The sequence below is a fragment of the Tamandua tetradactyla genome, chromosome 11, assembly GCF_023851605.1.
Source record: "Tamandua tetradactyla isolate mTamTet1 chromosome 11, mTamTet1.pri, whole genome shotgun sequence".
NCBI lineage: Eukaryota > Metazoa > Chordata > Mammalia > Pilosa > Myrmecophagidae > Tamandua > Tamandua tetradactyla.
In genome coordinates this window covers 83,242,175-83,265,724 of record NC_135337.1, presented here as the reverse complement: position 1 = coordinate 83,265,724, position 23,550 = coordinate 83,242,175, and the positions used below count along the sequence as shown (strand labels likewise).

Below are 23,550 nucleotides of genomic sequence, written 5' to 3'. Positions count from 1 at the left end.
CACATAAGGGAACCAGTTAAGACCAGAGGAACTGACCAGATGACTTGCATACCAGTGAGCAACAGTAAATAGTTGTTTTATCCACTAAATTTTCATTTTCTTTTTTAGTCAATAAAAGCTGATATAACACCATGAGATAAAGTAAAGGGTAATTAAAAGGAGTCACTGCTTCAGTCTAGGATTGGAAACCTGGAATGGCAGGGTTCTCCAAACCCAAGGATGACACTGAACTGGTGCATGCCAAGGGAAAGGCCTGAAGGATTCATCCTCCCTACACTATCCTCTAACCTTGACCTCTAAGTTCACCCCTCATTTTCCCTTCTCACTGCCAACCACGAGACATGGGAGTGGGAAGGAAGGAGACATGAAGAGCAAACTCCTACCTGCGGAGCTGGAGAAGGGGATTGGGGTAGCAGAGTCTCCTGAGAAGAGTATAGAAGTCATAGCAACAGAAGGGGAAGCACAAAAAATGAGAATGATGCAACCCCATCACCTTGGAGATGCCAAAGACAGGCGTCTCTGATCCCCAGCCAAAGTTACAGAAGGTAGAAGTGAGGGAAAGTGACCAGGGACCTACAGCTTCCTTCATCCCTGAGCCCCTGTAGTTGGAGGAGAGAGGACATCTGCTCCCACAGGGTCAGTGGAGCATGGAGCCATCAAAGGTTTGAATACTCACCAGTGGGGTTGGAGATCGAGGCTGGCCTGGTGTAACCTGCAGAGAATGGGTAAGAATGAAGTGAGATGTTTGAAAGTTGAAGAGGTATTGAAGAGCTGGACCATTATGGACAGAACAGCAGCCATCAGAACACCTTGGAATGGGAATCCTTTAATCAGGAGTTTGTTTGCCTTCCAGACAGTGGGTTGTGCTTCCTGTGACCTTTCTCTGATCTCTCTCTACTCTCTCTCTCTCTCAGCCCTTAGTGGGGGAAGGGGAAGCTTACAAAGAAAGGGACAGTGAGGACAAAAATCTAGAAACAGCCAAGGATTTATCCTCTGGCCAGAGTTTGGCAGTTGCAGAAAGATCCGCCTTGCGGGGCCAAGAGGCATCCCCTGCCACCACCAGCCACTCACCATCGACATACAGATGATCTCTGTCAAGGGTATAGGGGCCCAGCTGGGTGACGCCATTGGTCTGATTGCTCAGTTCCCAGTACAGCAGCTCTCTGTCCAGCTGGGAGCCCGCATGGTCAGGGCGGTATGTGCAGACACCATCCACTCCAGTGGCTGTTCCATTCTTCTCAGGCCTGAGAAGAGAAGGGCATGGGCATGGGGACAGGTCAGAGGGGCGCCTTTGGCATGCCATCTTTGTCTTGAGCCCATTTGTTTGTGGACATTTGCTCCCCCGCTGTTCCTGCACAGGCAGGAGCTATTTGGAAAAAAAGGGGGATCACTGAGCCACAAAGGACACAAATGGATGTTTCAGAGTCAGATGCCCATCAGTTCAAACCTAAGTTCTGTCACTTGCTGAACAACTCGCATAAACTTACTTCTCTTGAGAAAGAATATATGGTCCTGGTGGCAACTACATTTTAGGTGTTCATTCATTAATTAATTGAGTAGTTAAACAAGTATTTACAGAGTATTCATATTCTCTGGGAAAACTGAATAGCAGCTCTGAATATAGATTCCTCAATGCTCAGAGAGCTGATCCAATTCAACTTCTCGACCTAAGCAGTTGAGCATGAGATGCTACACAGAAGTGACTCCTCATCTGCTGTTCAACAGCTTCCTTGTTGTTAATATCTCCCAGCAAAAACAAATAAGCAAACAAACCTACAAGGACTTGGTACTTCAAAGCTAGGGTGACCCTTGCACCTGTCCATTAAGTTCTCATTTCCTTGCACATTAGGTTTACCTGGGATGCTAAAAAGAATAGCACCTGCCTTCTGAGGGCTTCTGAAGAAGAGAAATGCCCACACTGGAAGCTTTTACTTCTGGATGACCTCTTTTGTTGCTCAGATGTAGCCTCACTCTCTCCAAGATCAACTGTGCAAGTGAAATCATTGACCTCCCCCCTACATGGGACATGACATCCAGGAGTGAAAGTCTCCCTGGCGGCATGGGAGATGACCCCTAGGGACAAGCCTGACCCCAGCACTGTGGAATCAACACTGCTATCCTGGCCAAAAGAAGGGGAGAGAAGTGTAACAAATAAGGTGTCAGTGACTGAGAGAGTTCAGATAGAGTTGAGTGGCTACTCTGGAGGTCACTCTTAGCAAGCATCAGTCAGACATTGCTACCTGTCATAGCTTGCCAACCCCCAACCAAAACCATTCCTGCCAACCCTAAAGACCACCTTGTCATTATACAAGATTCTACAAAGGTTCCATGCACGCGGGTAACTTTCCAGACACTTACAACCTCTCGATGGGTCCCTGGATCAGACAAGTCCTGAAATACAGAGGGCCCAGCCTCTCCAGAACATCAACCAGTTCCATCCCCCTATTCCATATTATCAACAGCCCTTTCCCACATGAAAAAGTTAGAATGGGCATAGCCCAAATACCCCTAAAGAGTGGGAGAAAGATCAAAGGTGATGGTGGAGTTATACAGAGAATGCAGGGTTTAACAAATGAATATGAGTGCTGAATCATTATATCGATATTTCTTTAAGTCTCTAGTATCTTAGAGCAGGTAGAACTAAAAACCTAAAATTGTGGGATTGCAACCCATACCAAACTCTGAAATCTGTTCTACAACTAATTGTTGTGATACGCTTTGAAATTTATCCCTTTTCCCCATATATGTTATTTTTCACAGAAAAGGAAAACAAAGTTGATTATGATCATAAATGCACAGCTATATAAAGGAAAAAAAAGAAATACCCTCACTGTCTGCTGTACATATTTTCTACATGATACTAAGGCCACATATGGCTTATTCAGTCCTATCAATTCTATTTAATTGGATTTAGGATTGCCTAAAGAGGTCGTATATAGGGCAAGCCTCGGGGTCAGAAATAGGTGAAAAAAGCAAGGCACCCAAGATGCAACATTTATGGAAGGATCCACTCTCAGGATCATGTAAGTGTGGGGCAGGCTTCTGAGGGTGAAGGTTTCCTTAAATGCAGTATCCTAGATGCCTCACTTGCGTCGCTCTGGCGAGGCACTTGCCAAATAAAGATGGCCTTAGCTGTGGCCATCCCACCACCAAGGCTGGTCAGAGAGCAGGTCTCACCTCCGTATGGTCAGTCTGCAACCAGTGTAGTGTGGACCGATGCTGCTGGTGGTGAACAAGACCTTGAGCTGAGAAGGAGCAGTGAGGGAACGAAGATGAATATTAAATAATCACAATTTTAAAATACATTTTAATTCAGACACCAACTCTCTAATTCGCTCAACATTGCATCTAATTCTCCCCCCTCAACCCTTTGGGATAAGAGATTTTATTATCTTGGTTTTGCAGATAGGAAACTGAGGTGCCCAAGTCAAGGTCACTGGTCCAATGCCCCGTCGCTTGTCCGTGGCAGTTCCAGGTTTTAAACTTGGAGCTAGCTGTCTGCTGGGCTCACAGCTTCAAGCACTCCACTCGACTTCAGAGAATAATAAGGAAGACTGCACAGAGAGTGGGGCGGCATTTGAAAAAGAAGGATGGGTAGCAGGGGCACTCACCAGGCTTTGTAGGAATGACTCCGTGGAGTTGAAGATGGTGGACTCCAGCTGCATGTCCTCCACGGAGCGAAGGTTGGTGATGGTGAAGTTGAGTGTGAAGGGCACCAGGTGAGGGCCAGCAGCTTTGGGAGGGAAGGGTGAGGAGAGACCATGCACAGGTCAGGCCTGGGCACAATAGGGGTTGAAGGACCAGTAGGAGAGAATGCCTGCCAGCTCAGGTCTTTCTTTTGGGGAGCCATTGAAATGTTCAGTTTCATTTCCCAGTCTTGCCTTTGGCCATCCACTGAAACCAGAGGTGGGAGTGTTCAGCTTGGACAGGCATGAGCCAGTTTCTTCCTCCTGCCAGGGCCCTTTGAGGATCCTTCCATACAAGTTTACTCTCACAGGCCTATAGGGTAATTTGCCTGAGGATCACTATGCCATTTTCCCCAAACTGACCTAACCAGAATTATTTTATGAATATTTTATGAAGAATTCCTCTTGAATATATTCTTATTCAAGAATATAGGTAAAGCAGACAGACAAAGCCAGAATGTGGGACCACGTTCTACCTCTTTGGTACTCGATATCGTGAGCTAAAAATGGGGGGCACTGAATTGGACTATTTAAGGCCCAGATACCAAAAAAAGACCATAACTTAAACAATATGGGAAGTTTGATTGGATTCTGCATTGAAAAAAGTCCCTTACAAAACGAAGACATGGGGGAAATTTGAATACTAATTGTATTGGGGATAACTCTAATGTATTATTGCATTTTGTGGGTATGATCAGGGAATTGTTGTTACAAAGGATAATGTCCTGTTTCTTTGCTGATGCTTGCTGAAATATATAGTGGTGAAGCACAACATTTGCAGCTTACAAATAGTCTAGAAAAAAGTTATATCTATATCTATATTTAAATCAGTTTTATAATGTTTGTTTCAAAAACATGTTTATTCAACACCACTGCTACTTTGAGAACAATTTGACATATTTATGAGAGCAGGTATGTATTTCTTAGCCATTTAACATGTAAAACTGTACTATTGCCTTCTATTAGATTCCCATCTCTTTTTTTAAAGTACCATTGAGGATTGTTTTTTAAATACCAAAAAAATGTGTAACAAATGAAAACATTCCTATTTTGATCATTCTGTTCTACATATATAATCAGTAATTCACATTATCATCACATAGTTGCATATTCATCATCATGATCATTTCTTGGAACATTGCATCTATTCAGAAAAAGAAATAAAACAAAAACAGAAAAAGAAATTTATATATACCATACCCCTTACCCCTCCCTTTCATTGATCACTAGAATTTCAAACTAAATTTATTTTAACATTTGTTCCCCCTATTATTTATTTTTATTCCATATGTTCTACTTGTCTGTTGACAAGGTAGATGAAAGGAGCATCGGACACAAGGTTTTCACAATCACACAGTCAGACTGTGAAAGCTTTATCATTATTCAATCATCATCAAGAAACGTGGCTACTGGAACACAGCTCTACATTTTCAAGCAGTTCCCTCCAGCCTCTCCATTACATCTTGAATAACAAGGCGATATGTACTTAATGCGTAAGAATAATCTCGAGGATAACCTCTTGACTCTGTTTGGAATCTCTCAGCCATTGACACTTTATTTTGTCTCATTTCACTCTTCCCCCTTTTGGTCGAGAAGGTTTTCTCAATCCCTTGATGCTGAGTCTCAGCTCATTCTAGGGTTTTTCTCAATCCCTTGATGCTGAGTCTCAGCTCACTGAAGATGTTTTTAAGTGATGTGTTCCTAATCCCATTTGTCCTATAAACTCTGTGTTTTCCTTGTACATTTTACATGGCATGGAGATTTTTAGGAACACAATGTCACGTTCTAGCATATCTGACTATTCAAAGAAGCAAATAAGATAAAGTTTCAATAATGTTGAGTCCCTGTGGTGGTAAGATGGATATCCTTATACTCTTTTCTCAATTTTTGTGATATTTTTAATCATTTTCAAAGAAAAAAGCATGGAGGGAACAAACACACAAACAAGATTTGTGAAATGTTCATATGACCCAGAGTCCTGGAATTTGACAAATGGGACGTTCCTTAAAATGCTGCTAAAATGACAATATTCACTGGATATGGTCAGCGAAATGATATATATTCACAAGGAACATAATAAAGAAGACACTAGTAAGAAGAAATAAAGTCACGTATATTCAATAAGAATATCTCTCAAACAATCTTTTAGTAAATTAATTTATTGGGCAAACTGAGGGATTGATCCTTTAGTGAATTGTCTTTTGATAAACTGGACATTTGACAAATCTATTCTCAATGAATTTGTCTGCTTTTTACTCTATCAAGAGGTAAGGAATCATTTGGAAGACTGGGGTGACAGAGATGTTTCAGAAGCAAGTGACAGAGAGTGGCTTAGGAAAGTGAGTGCTGGGGCTGAGAACAGAATTCATGACATCTCCAGAGACCTGGGAAGCCCCTGTTAGACACAGCAGGAGTTCGTCCAGTTCTCCCCCAGGAGATGTCACCCCCACTGACACCCTGTCTCCCATGGTTAGAATACAGCAAGAGTGGCTAAGACCATCTTCAGTGAAAATAAATCCTACTTGTGGGTCTGGAGAAGAAGGTTGTCATCTCAGCAGAAACTGTGGTCACAACAGAAGCTGGGGAAAAATACTCAAGTGTTTGGGTTTGGTACACCCTCACCTTGGAGATGCCAGGGGTGTTGTGCCCACAGCATGGGGTTTTGGGGTATTGGACCTTGTTCATCTGAGGCTGGAGGTGCGTGAAAGTGGGAAATGGAAGAAGCAGGGCTTGACCTCTTACATTCCTACTGGCTGGGACTCGGGAAAGAGCAAACACGGGTTTAGACTTCTGAAGTCTCAAAATACTCACGGATCGAGGTGGTGGCCAGGGCCTGGTGGGTGTAACCTGTAGAGGCAGAGACAGAAAAGGGAAAGAGGGGATGGAATGAGGGAATAAGAGAAATGGAAGGGAGGTTGTAAGGTCCTCTGGGCTGTAAAAGATGGAGCCTTCACCATTTACATAAAGACTGTCTTGATCCAGGGTGTAGGGGCCAAGCTGGGTGACACCATGAGTCAATTGGCTCAGCTCCCAGTACAGCTGCTCTCTGTCCAGCCCAGGACCTGCAGAGTCAGCGAGGAGAGTGCAGATGGCGTCCACTCCAGTAGCTTCCCCATCCTTCTCAGACCTGGGGAGAGAGAGTGAGGGGAATGGCAACAAATAGAGTCCTGAGATCCCTTGAGAGGACAAAAAGGGGTCAGAGGAAATGGAGGTGAGAAGCCAGACTTAGATTTTCTAAGTACACCAACTTCTAACCAGCCTGGACTGAACAGAATTAGTGGGTGCGAGAATTTTTATTCAGTTGAAAAGTCGAAACCTTCAGTGTCATATCATGGGGACAGGAGAGCTCATACCAGAGACAGGTAAAGAGTTGCTGGGATTTGAAATGAAAGCAAGTGGAGAAGTGAGAGGGGATTCAGAAAGGATGAGTAGCATAGAGGCCCAGTCCTGCTGATGAGCTGCGTAGAATTTGAGGGATATGGGGAAGAAGACACAACACCTTGGCAGAGTTAGTGCCTTCTGAATTCCAACTCCACTGAGGACATTTCAACAGGAAACGAAGGAAGCAGACCCAATTCTTTGGGCCTAGGTGAGCTCAGGGAAGGTCTGGCTGGCTGTCTTTTAGGGAGTCTCACCTGAGCAAGGTGAGTCTGCAGCCGTAGTAGAGGGAACTGAGACTGGTATTGCTGAACAAGTGCCCAATCTGTCAAGGAAAGAGAAAGAGGTGAGTAGGGGGGCTGAGGGGCTGATATGGGGCAGGAGCTAGGTGTGTAAGCATTGGTAGGTGGGATTTGCTTCCATGGGCAAAGAAGGGGTGAAGAAGATGGGGCAGGTGTAAGGTGGCCAAGGTGGAGGCAAGGTGAGCAATGTAGAAGTAAGGTGGGCAAGGCTCTTACCAGAAGGTTCAGAGATCTTTCAACGGTGTTGTACTTTGCAGATCCTGGGTGATGCATGTCTTCCATGTAGTAGAGGTTGGTGATGGTGAAGTTAAGGGTAAAGGGCACCAGGGTAGGGCCAGTGGCTGAAGAGTGGATGAAAGAAATGTTTGACTGATCATACCAAATGTGCAAGCCTGGGACATCCCACATGTGTGTCTTCAAGCCTTAGAGAAAAGCTTCCTCCAGAATGGCAATTTCAGCAGACAGGAGACCTCAACCGATACATTAGCCAATGACTGAGGGGTACTGGGGATAAACTTGAAAAGTTGTACTATAGAAGTAAATAGGACAGAGATTTAGCAAATTAGAGGACACACTCCATTTGTTTAGAATTTTGGAGGACAATAGAGACTGGAAACAGATGCAAGAAATGCTGTTCACAGAAACAGAAAAATCTCAGGTACGAGAATTCCATCTCAGCTGCCAGTTTTTTTCAGTCATCATTCCCCACCTCTGTGGTCAGTCTCCCCAGCTTGGGAGTCACACAGAGTTCGCACAGAAGAAGCACAGCCCATCTCCCTCCAAACACAGACTGAGATCATAGACTCACAGCAGCAAGTTGGAACTCCATACACATCCAGACACAGGAACCTAAGTTCACAAAGACCCATTGCAAAACACAAGACAGTACACAGGGATACATATAAAAGGGGCCTCAGGGGAAACAAAAAGAGACACCACTATAGAAAGTCTGGTAATAACTGTTGTGCCCTCACTCTAGCGATTGTCCATCAGCTGGACACCTAAAGGAAAACCAGATTTTTCTGAAATGAGCACATTTCTGGATTGACACAATGTAGCTCTCTGGGTTGGGATGCACTAATGGAAAAAAAAAAATGGAGACATGGAAGCATGACAAAAAATAAAAATAGATTTAAAAGGGGGAGAAACTGAACTGCTGTAGACCCAGAACTGAAAAGTGTAAGGAAAAGTCTCTGAGTGAGGGAGACAGCTTAAACAAATCAGCAGAAAGTTGGCACAAGAAGAGAACAGATTAAGATTTCTGGGGAAGGAATAGAGGAAAGGAAGTTCTCACATGGAGGTCACCAATTGCAAAAAAGTACAACATTAACAGTGCATATCCAGGGCAAGAATCACATGAAGAAGAGCTGAGAAAGTCAGCACACTTAAACACGGCTATTTTAAAGGTCTTGAATGACCTTCTTTAGAGAAGTTGTTGGTTTACAGAAAAATCATGCAGAAAATACAGAATTCTCATATACCACCCTATTAGTCACACCTTGCATTAATGTGGTACACTTGTTACAATTCATTAAAGAGTTTTGTTTTTTGTTTTTTGTTTTTTGTTTTTTTGCATAGGCAGGCACTGGGAATGGAACCAGGTCTCTGGCATGGCAGGCGAGAACTCTGCCGGCTGAGCCACCGTGGCCCACCCTTAGAACATTTTTATAATTGTGCTATTAACTAGAGTCCATCGTTTAAAATAGGGCTTACTGTTTGTGTTGTACAATGCTGTGGGGTTTTAAAATTTTTATTCTAGTAATCTGGAGAACAACCAAGGAGCACCAAACCCTCTGAAGCTTTATTTTAAGGTCTGCTGACCATTTTGCTATGGAGAGAAAGACTTCTGACTGTTGGCAGTCCACTAATACACTTAAATAAGCCAATACTTATATCTACTCTAGGGCAGCTGCTCATTGTAAGGCATTCAGAGAGCAAACTGTTCCTGAGATGAGTTTCAGAAGAAAAGTCTCATTATGGAAAAAAGTCATTGTGGTTTTAAAGGCCAAATCAAGTTCTCTCCTCTAATGTTGTTTGAATCATACTAGGAATGTCAATACAGGTTTTTATAGCTTTTGGAATCTTTTTGATATCAAGCAATAAGTAAACACAAGAAACTACAGACATTGAATGCTTGCCTTGCTACCTGGAGAACTAAATATATATGTCTTTAATACATTCTGTATGTTCTTAATGTTTGAAGGAAATTTCTTTAGATCTGTGGATTTTATTTATTTCAATATTGCTTTACAAAGTCCTTTTCTATGAATAATAGATAATTATAGATTGACGCTTAAGGCACTTTGCCATCAGGTAATGAAATGCAGTGTAGGAAATTTAGTAAATACATGCACCCAAACCTATAATGAGCCAAAACATAAACTCATGTACAATGTTCCAGTAGTCACAGTCAAAGACTTTGTACTGGTACCAAAAATTGCCAAATGATTTCAATAAAACTGAATATGAACAAAAATAAATAAATAAACAACAAATAAATAAATAGGACTTGATCAAAATTACAAGCCTCTGTGCATCAAAATAATTTCTCAGGGAAGTAAAAAGACAACCTAAAGAATAGGAGAAAACATTTGGAAACCATTGTAATATCTAGAGTATGTAATCAGCTCCTACAACTCAACAACAAAAAGATACATGACCCAATTAGAAGACGGGCAAAAGACATGAATAGACATTTCTCCAAAGAGATATACAAATGGCCAATAAGCACAGGAAAATATGCTCAAAGTCATTAACCACCAGGGAAATACAAATCAAAACCACAATGAGATACCATCTCTAGTAGAGTGGCTACTATTAAAAAATAGGAAATAAGTTTTAGAGAGGATGTAGAGAAATGGAAATGCTTGGACACTGATTCTGGGAATGTAAAGTTGTGCAATCAAGTGGAAAACAGTTTGGCGATTCCTCAGAAAGTTAAGTGTCAAATTATCATACAATCTGCCTATCCCACTTATAGGTATATACCCAAAAGTATTGAAAGGAGGGATTCAGACATTTGCATACTAATATGCTTATTGTCAGTATTCACAACTGCCAAAAGATGGAAGGAATTCAAATTTCCATCAATAGAAGAATAAATGAAATGTGATACATACATATAATGGAATACTATTCAGCTATTAAAAGGAATGAAGTTCTGATGCATGGGACACTATGGATAAAGCCTGAAGACATCGAGTTAAGTGAAATAAGCAGGACACAAAAGGACAAATATTGTATGATTTCACTGTTAATGCTTAAATCGTACAAATTGTACAGAGTTTCTATTTGGTTTCATCAAAAGTTTCAGTAATGTATGGTGGTAATGGTAGCACAACTTTGTGAATGTAATTAACAGCAGTGAGTGATATATTTGAATGTGGATAGGTGGGGAAATTTTAGATTGTATACAGATTACTAGAATAAAAATTTAAAAACTCCACAGCATTGTATAACACAAACAGTGAGCCCTATTTTAAACGATGGACTCTAGTTAATACCACAATTGAAAAATGCTCTAGGGTGGGCCACGGTGGCTCAGCCGGCAGAGTTCTCACCTGCCATGCCAGAGACCCGGGTTTGATTCCCAGTGCCTGCCCATGCAAAAAAAAAAACAAAAAACAAAAAACAAAAAAAAACTCTTTAATGAATTGTAACAAGTGTACCACATTGATGCAAGGTGTGACTAATAGGGTGGTATATGAGAATTCTGTATTTTCTGCAAACCAACAACTTCTCTAATATTCTCAGTTAACATAAAGAAAATGCAATGAATTGACCAAAAAGCAAGCTAAGGAGCCCAAGTCCATAACCCTAAGGAATATTGCCCTTTAATAAAAGTCTGCATAGGAAAGCCTATGTTGCCACTTGCTCTAGGAACTCTTATTTGGTTTCAAATTTTCTCTCTGTCCCTCATCAGCTGCATGACCTTAGGCGCTTTATTTAACCCTGTTTCTTCGACTGTAAAATAAGGAGCATCATATTTCTTAGAGTGGTTCTGAAGTTTAAACGACAATGTTCGTTAAAGCGGTTAGCACATATCAAGAACATTAGGGTGAGTGTAAAAAGCCAACCCAAAAGGTCTTTACCCTGAGTGATACCATTTATACAACATTTTCAAATTTACAAAATTATAGAGACAAAGAACAGATTAATGTTTATGATGGTTGAGGGTACGTGGGCATGACCGTAAAAGGGTAGCACAAGGGAGAGCTTTGTTGTGACAAAACTGTTCTGTATCTTGGTTGTGTCGTTACAGAAATCTGTACATGTGATAAAATGACACAGAACTAAAAACGTACATCTACTCACACTCACACACATGAAGATGTGTAAAACTAGTGAACTCTGACTGATGTCTGTGCAATTTCCTGGTTTTCATATTGTACTGTCGTCATGTAAGATGTAACCATTGGAAAGAAATTAGGTGAAAGGTACCTAGAAATTCTGTACCATTTTGCAACTTCCCATGAGTCTATAATTACTTAAACATAAAAAGTTTTACAACAGAGACCATATGGCCTCGTACATAGTAAGGGCTAAATAATACGGTTGTCTTTTTTATTTTTATTAATTATAATTGCATGTTCAATGTCAGTTTCCCCTAATATACTGTGAACTTGGCGAGGAGAGTGACTCCATTTGACTTACTCTACGTCTTCTCCCCTCTTCCTAGCATAGAACATGTGCCCAATAAATCTTCACTTGAACTAAATGCCCTGCGAATGCCTGTGCTAAGTGTTCTTGTGTTTTTTGCTTAACCTTCACAGCGATCTTCTAAATTACTGCTATCCTTAGTTGGTAGGTGAGGAAACTGAGGCACTGAGATGGTAAGTAACTTGCCCAGGGTCAACACAGCTGGAGAGATGATGAGGACACATCCCCCCTCTTGAGGAATTCAGGGCAGAGTAGGGGGTGTGGTGCCTGTGACTGAGTCCCAGGGTCCCTCACATCAGCTTTTCTCTGCATCTCCCAGGACCTAGCTTTGAGGACATTTTCTGGTTTCCTAGAAGGAGGTGGAGAGAGAAGTCACCCACTTGTGCTTGAGAAGTAGGCTGGCAGGACCGAGGCCACTGTGAGCATGTCAAAATCACAGCTGCTGATGAGAAATTGTCTAGAGAACAGGGATGTGGGGTTGGGGCTCAGATGCCAATGTGTGTATCATTCCTGTCCAATTTTGAGTCATGAGATATAGAGGTGGGGGTGAGCTCATCCAGTCTTCTGGGTTCTTCTCTCCCTAAGGGCCTGGACTCAGGTTTGAGGGAGGTGGGGGATTGGATGCTGCCCTCAAATCACTTGGAAAAAATGGTCATCAGGGCCCTGAGTACTCACCAGTGGGGGTGGAAGTCGAGGCCCGATACGTATAACCTGCAAATAGAATAAGGGACTGAATTGTAATGCAGGCAGGGGAGGGATATTCAAAACACACCTTGAGAATCATCAGCCCTCACCCCAACCGATGCCTAAGGTCTATACAGTTCAAAGGTAATGATTTAATAGCAACAGTATCCTGTTCTTAAAATGCAGAGAAGTAAAAAACTCAATTTCTGTCTTCACGGGGTTGCAATTTACTTGGGAAGATAAAGAACAGAATTTCTAGGTTGTGGGTGTAGTGGGATTTTGAGGTATTGGGAGGGAGAAAGCTGAGTGGCTAAACTCTTGAACCCCATTGGCTTAAGCCAAGGGATCCTATCTTTCTTCAGCATGGAGAAGGGGTGTTCTGGCCACACAAGTGTGCAAATCACTGGAATGCAGAGGTGTAATGAATAGAGAATGACTTCCAAACTCAAGGGTCTATGGGAACTGAGCTAGAAGTATTATTAAAGGAGGTGGCTTAGGAGGAAGATGACACAGAATGGGTCCTGTGGTGAACGGGAGAGCCAACCTCCCTTCTGAGGAGCAAATTCTCAACTTCATCTAGAGGCTACTAAAAGTATCCTCACCATTGACGAAGAGACTGTCCTCGTCCAAGGTGAAGGGGCCCAGTTGGGTAACGTTGAACGTCTCGTGGTTCAGTTCCCAGTACAGCTGCTCTCTGTCCAATCCAGGCCCCGCCGGGTCAGAGCGCAGAGTGCAGACAATGTCCACTCCAACGGCTGATCCATCCTTCTCAGGCCTGGGCAGGGAGGGTCAATGGAATGGGGAGGTGGAGAGACCCTAGACAAGGGACCTGAGAAGCCTCATTGAGGGAGAGGACAGAAAACACAGGAGGACTAGTGGGAAGCTGAAAATGGCCTTGTTGGTGGAGGGGATGTGGAAATGAACAGGACATCTGCCAAGATCCTCTAACACAGACATTGTAGAAACTTCTCACGTGAATACTTGTGCTAAGCTTTAAAGTGACAATCAGCACAAGGCATTGCACACCCTAACAGCAGAAGTATGACAAATGGGGCAAAATAAAGGAGTCTGGAAATTTGATAAAGTGAAAAAAGACGGTATCGAATTGCTTAAATCCCAGCTCTGACAATCAGTAGCTGGTTAACTCTGGTTAAGTCTCTTCAACCTCTGTGCTTCACATTTATCAGCTGTGAGATAAGAGGACCGATCTCTCAGCATTTAGTTGTAGGGCAGATATCCCAAATTTACCTCTGGGAAGTCAGACAACAGGATATGGCCATTGCTGGGGGATTGTAAAGGAGAGCAGTTCTTGGTAGGAGTTAAGGAGGACAATTTTTAGTCAAAATGTGACTAAAGCAGGAGAGAGAATAATACATTCTCTAGAGAAGGATTCTCAACCTGAACCCTGTTGATATTTTGATTAGATAATTCTTTGCTGTGTAATAGCAAAGCACAGGATATTTCTTTGTCCTGTGTATTATAATATGTTTAGAAGCATCTCTATGAATAGCGTTCCCTCCAACCCAGTTGTGACAATGAAAAATGTCTGCAGGCATTGCCAAATATATCCCAGGGAGCAAAATCATTCTTGGTTGAAAACCACTGCTCTTCAATGATAAAGCCAACCTGTTGACTAATTGTTTTCTGGATGAGCTCCAGAGTAAAGATCCTCCTGAAAAGTTCATCCCTTGTCTCCCAGGGAGGAGAGGCCCAAGAGGAGTCTGTATTTTACAGTCAGGATGAGAAGGGGCTGTCCCTGAGATGGTAGGTGGGGCCCAGTTAGGGCCCAGTTCAAAGTGACTTTCCATATTGCCTGCATGTGTACTCTGGAGTTCTCACCTGAGCAAGGTCAGTGCACAGCCAGAGTAGAGATGCCCAATGCTGCTGTTCTGGAACAAGGAACTGAGCTGGGGGTAGAGGAGAGAGAAAAGAAGGAGTAGGATGGGTCAAGAGTCTAGGAAGGACAAGGGTGAAATGAGAAGGGGTAGGTGCTGGGTGCTCTTACCAGGCTATTCAAGAGTCTTTCTGTTGTGTTGAATAACTCAGAATCTGGGCTCCCCATGTCCTCAGTATAGTACAGGCTGGTGATGGTGAAGCTGATGGTGAAGGGCACCAGAGAAGGACCTGCAAGTGGGAGAGGAAGAGATTGGGTTCCATAATAAGCTCAGGTTTAGGACGGCTATGGGGGAGGATCCAGAGTTGTTATTTTAGCTCCAGTGTCCAGCAGATTAGGCTTGAGATATGCTACTGAGTCACTCTTGTTCCTTGCCAGCCTCTCAAAAACTACACAGTGTGAAATAAAAACTGCATGTTCACCCTGGTGCTGGGGTGTAAGTAATAAAAACCAGAGGTCTGAACTGGGCAATTGAACTCTTGGAAACTCTCGTCAGTGGAGTTCATTAACATTTCTGAGATTCCAGCCAAGGTAGATTAAACTCACTACAGCCTGGCTCTCTTGCTCACTATAGCTAAAATCTCAAGACAAAATATAAAAAGCAACTAACTACCCAGGACTCTATAAAAGTAAACAAAAGCCAGCAGATTGTAAAAGAGAGAAAAAAGTGGAAAAATAGCTTGTCCAAGGATGAATTTTACTTTTTTCGCCTTCTTTTCTCTTACAGGTTTGTTCTGAGGGCACAGGTAAGTCATGGAGCTGTGTTTGTGTGTGTGTGTTTGCAGAAACAGCTAAAATTCTGATAGAAAACTCACCTTTTGATCAAATGGTCATTGTACACCAGAGTGAAAAGAGCTAACTACCAGCTAAAACAAACAAACTAAACACAAGCAAAACACATACCCCAGAAGACTATAACAAGTCTGTGCTGGTTTGAGGCTGTTGTGTACCCCAGAAAAGCTATGTTCTTTACCCTCATTCAATATTGCTGGCTGGGTGGGATCTTTTTTATTGTTTCCATGGAGATGTGACCTGTCTGATTGTGGTGGGAACTTTTGATGAGATGGTTTTCCATGGAGATGTGCCTTCACCCACTGAAGTAGAGTTGCTTACTGGAGCCTTTTAAGGGGGGATCAACTTGGAAAGGGCCAACAGAACCCACATAGCCAGAGACCTTTGGAGATGAAAGAAAACACCCCTGGGGAAGCCTTTGAAGGAGCCAGGAGAGGAAGTTAGCAGATGTCACCATATACCTTCCCAGCTGACAGAGGTGTTCCACAACTACGGATCTCTTTGAACCAAGGTATTTCTCTCTGGATGCCTTAGTTTGGACGTTTTTAAAGCTTAAGAACTGTAAACTTGCAACTTAATTCCCTTTTAAAAAGCCACTTTTTGGGGGGTGCAAGAGTAGTTCATTGGTAGCATTCCCACCTGCCATGTGGGAGACCCGAGTTTGAGTCCCAGTCCTTGAACTTCTCCCAAAACAAACAAACAAAAAAAACAAACAAGCAAGACAAACAAACAAAAATTCAACAAATGGTGCTGCAATAATGGGATACTCACATGGAAAAATAATGAAATGTGATCCCACTATACAGCACACACACAAAAAAGGCACTTCGTTTCTGGTATATTGCATTCTGGCAGCTTTAACAAACTAAAACAAGGAACAAGGCTATGCATGGACATAACATACACAATACATAGGATACTATATAAAATTACTTAGGCCAAGAAACCAGGCAAAATGTGACCAATTCTCAACAGAAAAGACTATCAATAGATGCAAGCCTCAAAGAGACCCAGATGTTGGAATATTCAGGTACAGGTTTTAAAGCAGCTATTATAACTATGCTTCACAGAAACTCCCAAAACTCACTCAAGAAGAAACAGGTAACCAAATTGGCCGTATATTTTCTATGATTAACATGGATTTGAAAATCCTCAACAAAATAACAGCAAAATTAATCCATCAATATTCAAAGAGACTACTACATCATGGCCAAATAGGGTTTATTCCAGGTAAGCAATCTGATTCAATGTTTGAGAATCAATGTGAGCTTAGAGGCACTTGAGCACAGCTGTACATACTAAGTGTCCCATAAATGCTAGACAGATTTAGAAATGTTTCCAAATGATGTCCCTTCTCATCAATAATGGAGTGGATTGGTGCATAGTAAATGTTACTACTTTAAAGTTTTCAGGAACTAGAAATGTTACATAAATGATTGCATTGATCAGGATGGAGCAGTGGAGAAATGGAGAAAGTGCATTCTGTCTGAAAGCATGTAAAAAGTATGCAATGTCATGACTCATAAAACACAGAAGTCCTGAAGGCAGAATTCAGATTATTGGACACCAGTTTCCATCACGTGAGTCCAGACTCATAAAATGGGATTAAGAATAAGGGATACCCAGCCTAGGTCTTGAAGTAAGCATGTAAAAAACCCATAGACTCAACTTTTAAAACAAATCTTAGGAGCAGAGGTAGGACAGGCTTTGTGGCTGCTGTGGCAAGCTCATGGAGCTTCAGAAGTCCTCAGACTCACATCTCATCAAGATGAAGAGATGGACAAGAATCAAATTCACAACTAAGATAGATCTGAATGACATCTATAAGAATTTCTTCATTCATACATTGATCCAGTCAATTATTCATTCTTTCAACAAAGACAACTATGTGCCAATTAGGTGCCCAACCCTTAAGTGACAAATGCATAAAGAGTGAATAAAACAAATAGTAGCAAATTCCACGAAGGAATAATCACAATGATGTGAGAAGGTCTGTGGGCCGTGTTTGTATGTGGAGGAAATGCTGTTCATAAAGGTTGCCTGGTAAGGTGTTTCAGGGAATATGATGTTTGAGCTTAAAGTTGAAGGATAAAAAGATGCCAGGCATAGCTGATCTACAAGAACAGCTAGAGTTAAAGGTCCTGAGGTTAGACAGATGCTAAGGCCCTAAAAGAACAGACAAGAGTCTGGTGTGGCCAGAACTGAGAGACTAAGGGATAGTAAAACAAGCTGAGGCTGGGTAGTCAGCAGGGAATAGACCATGCAGAACTGCCATTTCCTAGGTCTAGAGAACAGGTTCCTACCTGTTGAGCTGGGATTATGGTACAGAGATGTAGAGGGTCTGGAAGAGAATGTAGACGTTACTGGAGCTGAAATAAAAAAAAATGGAGAAAAATGATTAAGTCCCATCCTGAAGGAATGTTGAGTAGAAATATTAGAATTTGAGCTTCTATCTTGGCTCACTCCAAGATATTGGTTGGTTTAGGGGCTTCTGTTGGGATGCAGATGGACACTTAGGGGGAATTGTTGGTTTCCTCTTGAGAAATGTGCTCTGGGGAGAACAGTCCTGGGGCAATGGCTCATCGTCTCTGAATACTTACTGCTGGTGGTGGGGATCTGATATTGATGGTTGTAACCTGCAGATAGTGAGGGAGAAAAAAGTGAAGAACAGTTTATTTGACAGGCAAATATTAAGGAAGGGGTGGATGGTGGTCCAGAAATGGAAATCATCAATAAACTTCTATGACTAGGAAACAAATAATAATGGCTAGATTTTACTTGGTGTCATTTTGTGCTTTACCCTTTAATACTAATGATGAACATCATTACCATTATTTTTACAAAAACAAAAATAAAATGATAATAGTGGCCTTTATATATTGGGGGCATACTTCCCACTAGCAATAATGCTGAACACAATACAAGTGTGATGGGACAAATTTATGAACAAGTCTGTTCCATACCTTGGCCATGGTTTCTCATTGATAAAGATAATTTCACATTTTTTTCTTTCTCAGCTTCTCTCACTTCACAGCATTTTAAAGATAGTATGATATTTTATTTTCTAGCTTAGTGCCTGTGATTTTTAGTGGTATAGGGTTCATAACGTTGTAACAGAATGAGTATATTAGTTAGGGTTCTATAGAGAAACAGAGAAAACTGGAGATTAGATAGATAGATAGATTTGAATGTTAAGAGATTTATTCTAGGAATTGGTTATGCAGCTGTGGGGATTGGCAAGTAGGGATTCTGAATTCCATAGCATAGGCTGCAAGTTGGAAACTCTGACGAAGGTTTTGATGAGTTCTCCAGCAGAATATGGTTGACTGAAGTAGGGATATACATTCTTCTTTCTGACTGCTGAAATCATCATTTCCACCTTTAAGGTCTTTAATTGATTGGATGAGAATTCTATCATTGAAGGCAATGTGTTGATTGTAGATATACTCAACAATGTAGATAAGTGGCTGATTATATCTACAATCAACATTGTAGTGGCAATCAATTGACTAAGGCTTTAAACCCATTGAAAGACCAGCACAGTAACAGTAAGGCTAGTGCTTGCTTGAACAAAAAACTGGACACCATAAACAAGAAAGTTGACACATGTAATTTCACTGTGAATTTACTGTCACAGTGAAATAGAAGTATGTAGATTTAAAATGACAGAGTGATGGAGGAAAGGGAAGGAACACATGGTTTGGAATGTTAGGGAAAATTTGAGGAAAAGGATGGATGATGAAAAGGTTCAGAGACTTAGGGGTCAGATGGATGATACCAAAGATGGATCTTGAAAGGAAGTTGGGAAAAGAGAATTTTCATGAGTATTTCCCTGGGTCATGGATTGCATCAACCTTGATATTCTATGAAAGAGGCAAGTAAAGACAGGACGCAGGGGAACTATGAAATTTACTTGGTTTATTCCTGAATTATCTCATTTAATAGTCTCAACAATCCCAAATAGTTTTTATGTTAGTCTCCATATTAAAATCTTAACCATCTTCAAGGTACTCTCAATCTTGTTGTTAATTCTTGTATAAACACAGAGCAGGGTGTTCTATTGATAATACAATGAATTATATTTCAAACCAGATATGAAGGAAAACTCCAGGTAAATATAGAGCAATAAGTTACGTTGTTAGACTAGAGGCCATTAATACCACTTACAGTCCTGAGGTTAGGGCTTGCTCTATCTGGGAGATCTGTGGTATTTCCTTGCTATTGGGAGGCTGCAGTTTAGGCTCAATCTTGGGTTTTGGTCCTGACTGCCCCATACATTAGCTGGGTGACCTTGGGCAAATTAGTTGTTTTCTGAATGCATAATGGCTGTCTAAAAATGAGTATAATAATTCATAGAGTTTGGGGTAAGATTAATATGAGATAATTAATAAGATAATACAAATAAAGATTTTAGCACAATTCCTGGCACATAGGAACCCTGAGATAAGTATTAGCTGCTATTATAATAGCAGTGGTGTTTTCAGTGGTGTTGTGTAAAAAGTTATTGTTCATGGCATATTTGCTAAGGGTAGTGTTTTCTAAGAAATGGCTATAAGGGGTGTAAGGGTAGTTCAGTGGTGGAATTCTCGCCTGCCATGCAGGAGATCTGGGTTTGATTCCTGGTCCATGCACTTCCCCCTAAACCAAACAAACAAAAATTCAACAAATGGTGCTGCAATAACTTGATACTCACATGGAAAAAATAATGAAATGTGACCCTGCCATATAATATACAAAAAGAGAGAGAGAGAGAGAGAGAGAGAGAGATTGAGAGAGAGAGAGAGAGAAAGAGAGAGAGAGAGAGAGAGAAAGAGAAATGGCTATAGTTTCTGTTACACCATGGAAACTTAGAAAATTGTTTCAAGCTGTCATGAGGCAGTGAACTGGGGACTAAACTGAGTACTCACTGCCCATTGGGGAAGAATTAACTCCAATAGTTGATCAGGACCCTACATCATCCTCTTCTTTCCCCAGAATCTGAATGCACCAGCTGTGTTCATATGGGAGGCAATGAGAATAGAGAACACCATGGAAGTGCTTCATTCCAGGAAGTAAAAGGGAAAGGAAATCAGCCTCCATCCGTTTGTTAAATATTCAACAATGAACTCAAAGTTATGCTAGTATTGTCCCATAATTATAAATTTCTCAACCTTGCATTATCAACATTTTCATCTAGATAATGTTTTAATGTAGGGGACTGTCAGTGCATAATAAGATTTTGAACAGCATCCCTGCTCTCTACCCCAATTATCAGTAGTAACCCTCCCACCCCAAGTCGTGATGAGAAAATGACTTCAGACACTGCCAAATGCCCCCAATTAAGGGCGATAATGACCCATAATCACCTCCAGTTGAGAACCACCAGGAAATACCAATATGAGACTTACTTAGGCTCAAGCTGTAGCACAGCCACTCACCATTGACGTAGAGACTGTTTCTGTCCAGTGTGTAGGGGCCCAGCTGGGTGACACCATAGGTGTGTTGGCTCAACTCCTGGTACAACTGTTCTCTGCCCAGCCCAGAGCCCATGGGTCCAGAATAGTAGGTGCAGACAGCATCCACTCCCGTGGCTGCCCCGTCATTCTCAATCCTGGGATAGGAGAAATATGGGAATGTAGACATTCAGAGATGTGGGAGAGTTAGGTACTTTGTTCAACTTTTTCCTTCAAATTGATGCCCTGGTTTCATGACCTCTCTTGTATTTGTTCTTGCCTGATTTCTCAGACATGTTATTTTCTGGGTCCTCTTCATCCAGGCTCCTTTGTCCCCCATCAAGTGGGCGATCTCCCGGTCCTCATTTTCTCTTCTTTTGCTCCCCATTCTTCTTGGATCGTTTGGTTCACACTCACCATTTCAACTCCCAGCTCTATTATCATGGGCCCATCTTGCTCTTCCTGGCCGAGACATCTCTCCAGTGCTCCATCCCACATATCCATCAGCCTTAGGGATGTCCCATAGACCCCCTCAGATTCCATGTATCAACAATTAAGCTAATCATCTTCTCTTAAGAACAGAATCTGCTACCCCTTCCCTATGTCTATATCAAGGTCAGAGTCAGAGACCAGGGAGGCCTCCTGGAACCTTCCCCACCCTTTGTTCTCATATCCGATTAGTATTTGGTCCAGTTGAACGTCTCACTGATCTCTCAAACTTCTGTCTTATCACTTCAAACTTTTCCATGCCATAGCTACCAGTATTCTACTTAAAATAATCACATCAGATCAGGACTCTGCTCACTACAATTCCATGGTTTCCCACAGCTCTCAATAGTTGTAGCTGTTACTTATTGCGTATCCGTGAGGTGCTATGCCTCTGCTATGTCTTCTAAATGTGTTATCCGCTCAATAACTTTATTAAGTAGAGGCTCATGTTATTCCCACTTTACAGATGAGGAAACAATATTGTATAAAGATTAAAGACCTCCCCAAAGATCACATGGCTAGTGACATAAATAGGATGTGACCTCATGACTTTAGAGATTTTCAATGCCTAACCATTTTGCTATGCTTCACACTGTGAAACTCCTTGGTATGGCCTTTAAACCTCAGCTCCAACCTGAGCTCTTGACAACATCCACTACTCCAAACTCATCTTGCAATTTATCCACTGTCCATGTAACTATACTTCTGTGCATCCATACATCTGCTCAGTCAGTCTCCCAGTCAACCAGCCTGCTTCCTTTCCTTGCTCCCCTCCTTTTCCTCTATTCATTTCCCTCCCCCTCCCTTCTTTCCTCCCTTTCTTCCTCTCTTTTCTTTCCTTCCACACTCTACTCTTCAATTTTACAGAACTTTTCTCATGTGCCAGGCTATCTGCCACATTCATCTCATTATTTAAGATGTTCTACCACTTAAAATATCTTTGCCAATGGTCCTTCTGACTCATGTACCTTGAGTTGTCAAAACTTAGCCCTGGTACCACCTCCCACAGTTATTCTCCACTCAGTTCTCTCTGGTTGAGCTAAAAGTCCTCCCTTTGGGCTCCTGTAGCTGCCATGGAGAGCTTCAACATGATACTAATCTCATTCATAGTAGGTTTTAAGTTCATATAGTTCCTGCCTATTCCACACTATGGGTACCTTGAAGGCAGAGCCCATGGGTGACTTTCTCGGTGGTCTCAGCCCTTGTCACAAAGTTTGATCTACTGTGTTTTGCTCCATGTTTGCTTAATGCATCAGTGTTATCTTTCTTTTTTTTTCTAACCACTGAGCCTGAATGCTCCATGCCTCTGCTTACCCAAATAATGTGTTGCCTTAGACAGTCACCTCTTATAGAAAGCCCTCTCTGATATACTCAGCTGGAGGTGATAGCTTCTGTGGTTGAGCTTCTGGAAGACCACAGTCATTTACAATCCCTGCCTTCAAGGCTTCATGCTCAAGGCCTTGCCTACAGGGGATGTTACTTATAACAGTGCAATCTTTCCTGTTGTGGAGGAGGAGAGTCTCACCTGAGCAGAGTCAGTCTGCAGCCAGAGTACAGTGGGCCAATACTGGTATTCATGAACACGGACTTGAGCTGGAAGAAAGGGAGGGAAGTAAGCAGGATGGGTTATGGGGATGGGGTAAAGCAAGGACAGGGTAGGCCAATGTAAGTATTAGAGGGGTTCTCACCAGTTGATTCAGGACCTGCTCAGTGGAGTTGAATTCTCTGGAGCCTAGCTGTCCCATGTTTGGGGTATAAAGTAAGTTGGTGATGGTGAAGTTGAGAGTGAAAGGTACCAGAGCTGAACTCATACCAACAGCTGGAGTGGGAGAGAGAGAGAGAGGACCTCTCTTAGGCTTAGGCCTGAGCTGGAAGTGGGGGAAAAGGACTTGTACTGTCTCCCGGACACAATGTCCAGTAAGTGAGGCATTGAATACCCCATCTGAAGTATCCTCGATCCTCATATAGCTGGGGGAGGGGAAGGGAACTTATGTTGGATGTGTGACCTCAGCTCAAAACAGAACCTTGACCCTCTCAGCACAGAATAGCCAAAGGTGGAAAAGGAGTAGACATATTGGTGGGAATAAGAGAGGTCAAAGCCTCTTGTGCTCAATCCTCAGGCCAAATGCATCAACAGTAAGATAAATCCAAATAGTAATTCCAAGAACAGCAACTTCAAAGGCCCACAAGATGGAGGGATGTTGGGCCTTGGAGAAACTAAAGAAGACTGGTGT

At 42.1% G+C, this 23,550-nt stretch overlaps 1 protein-coding gene across 1 annotated transcript in view; it reads right to left on the bottom strand.

Annotated features, from left to right (window-relative positions):
* Positions 1-23,550, bottom strand: part of LOC143650548 (mucin-16-like) — an 84,209-nt gene that overhangs the window by 50,904 nt on the left and 9,755 nt on the right. The window contains exons 6-22 of the mRNA XM_077121449.1: positions 23,005-23,135; positions 22,842-22,909; positions 20,813-20,985; positions 17,996-18,031; positions 17,699-17,764; positions 14,715-14,833; positions 14,549-14,616; positions 13,312-13,484; positions 12,701-12,736; positions 7,583-7,707; positions 7,322-7,389; positions 6,641-6,813; positions 6,498-6,533; positions 3,612-3,733; positions 3,178-3,245; positions 1,072-1,244; positions 677-712 (exon numbers count right to left, since the gene is read on the bottom strand). Coding sequence (XP_076977564.1) covers positions 677-712; positions 1,072-1,244; positions 3,178-3,245; positions 3,612-3,733; positions 6,498-6,533; positions 6,641-6,813; positions 7,322-7,389; positions 7,583-7,707; positions 12,701-12,736; positions 13,312-13,484; positions 14,549-14,616; positions 14,715-14,833; positions 17,699-17,764; positions 17,996-18,031; positions 20,813-20,985; positions 22,842-22,909; positions 23,005-23,135 — 1,671 coding nt within the window. The remainder of the gene's footprint in view (positions 1-676; positions 713-1,071; positions 1,245-3,177; positions 3,246-3,611; positions 3,734-6,497; positions 6,534-6,640; positions 6,814-7,321; positions 7,390-7,582; positions 7,708-12,700; positions 12,737-13,311; positions 13,485-14,548; positions 14,617-14,714; positions 14,834-17,698; positions 17,765-17,995; positions 18,032-20,812; positions 20,986-22,841; positions 22,910-23,004; positions 23,136-23,550) is intronic.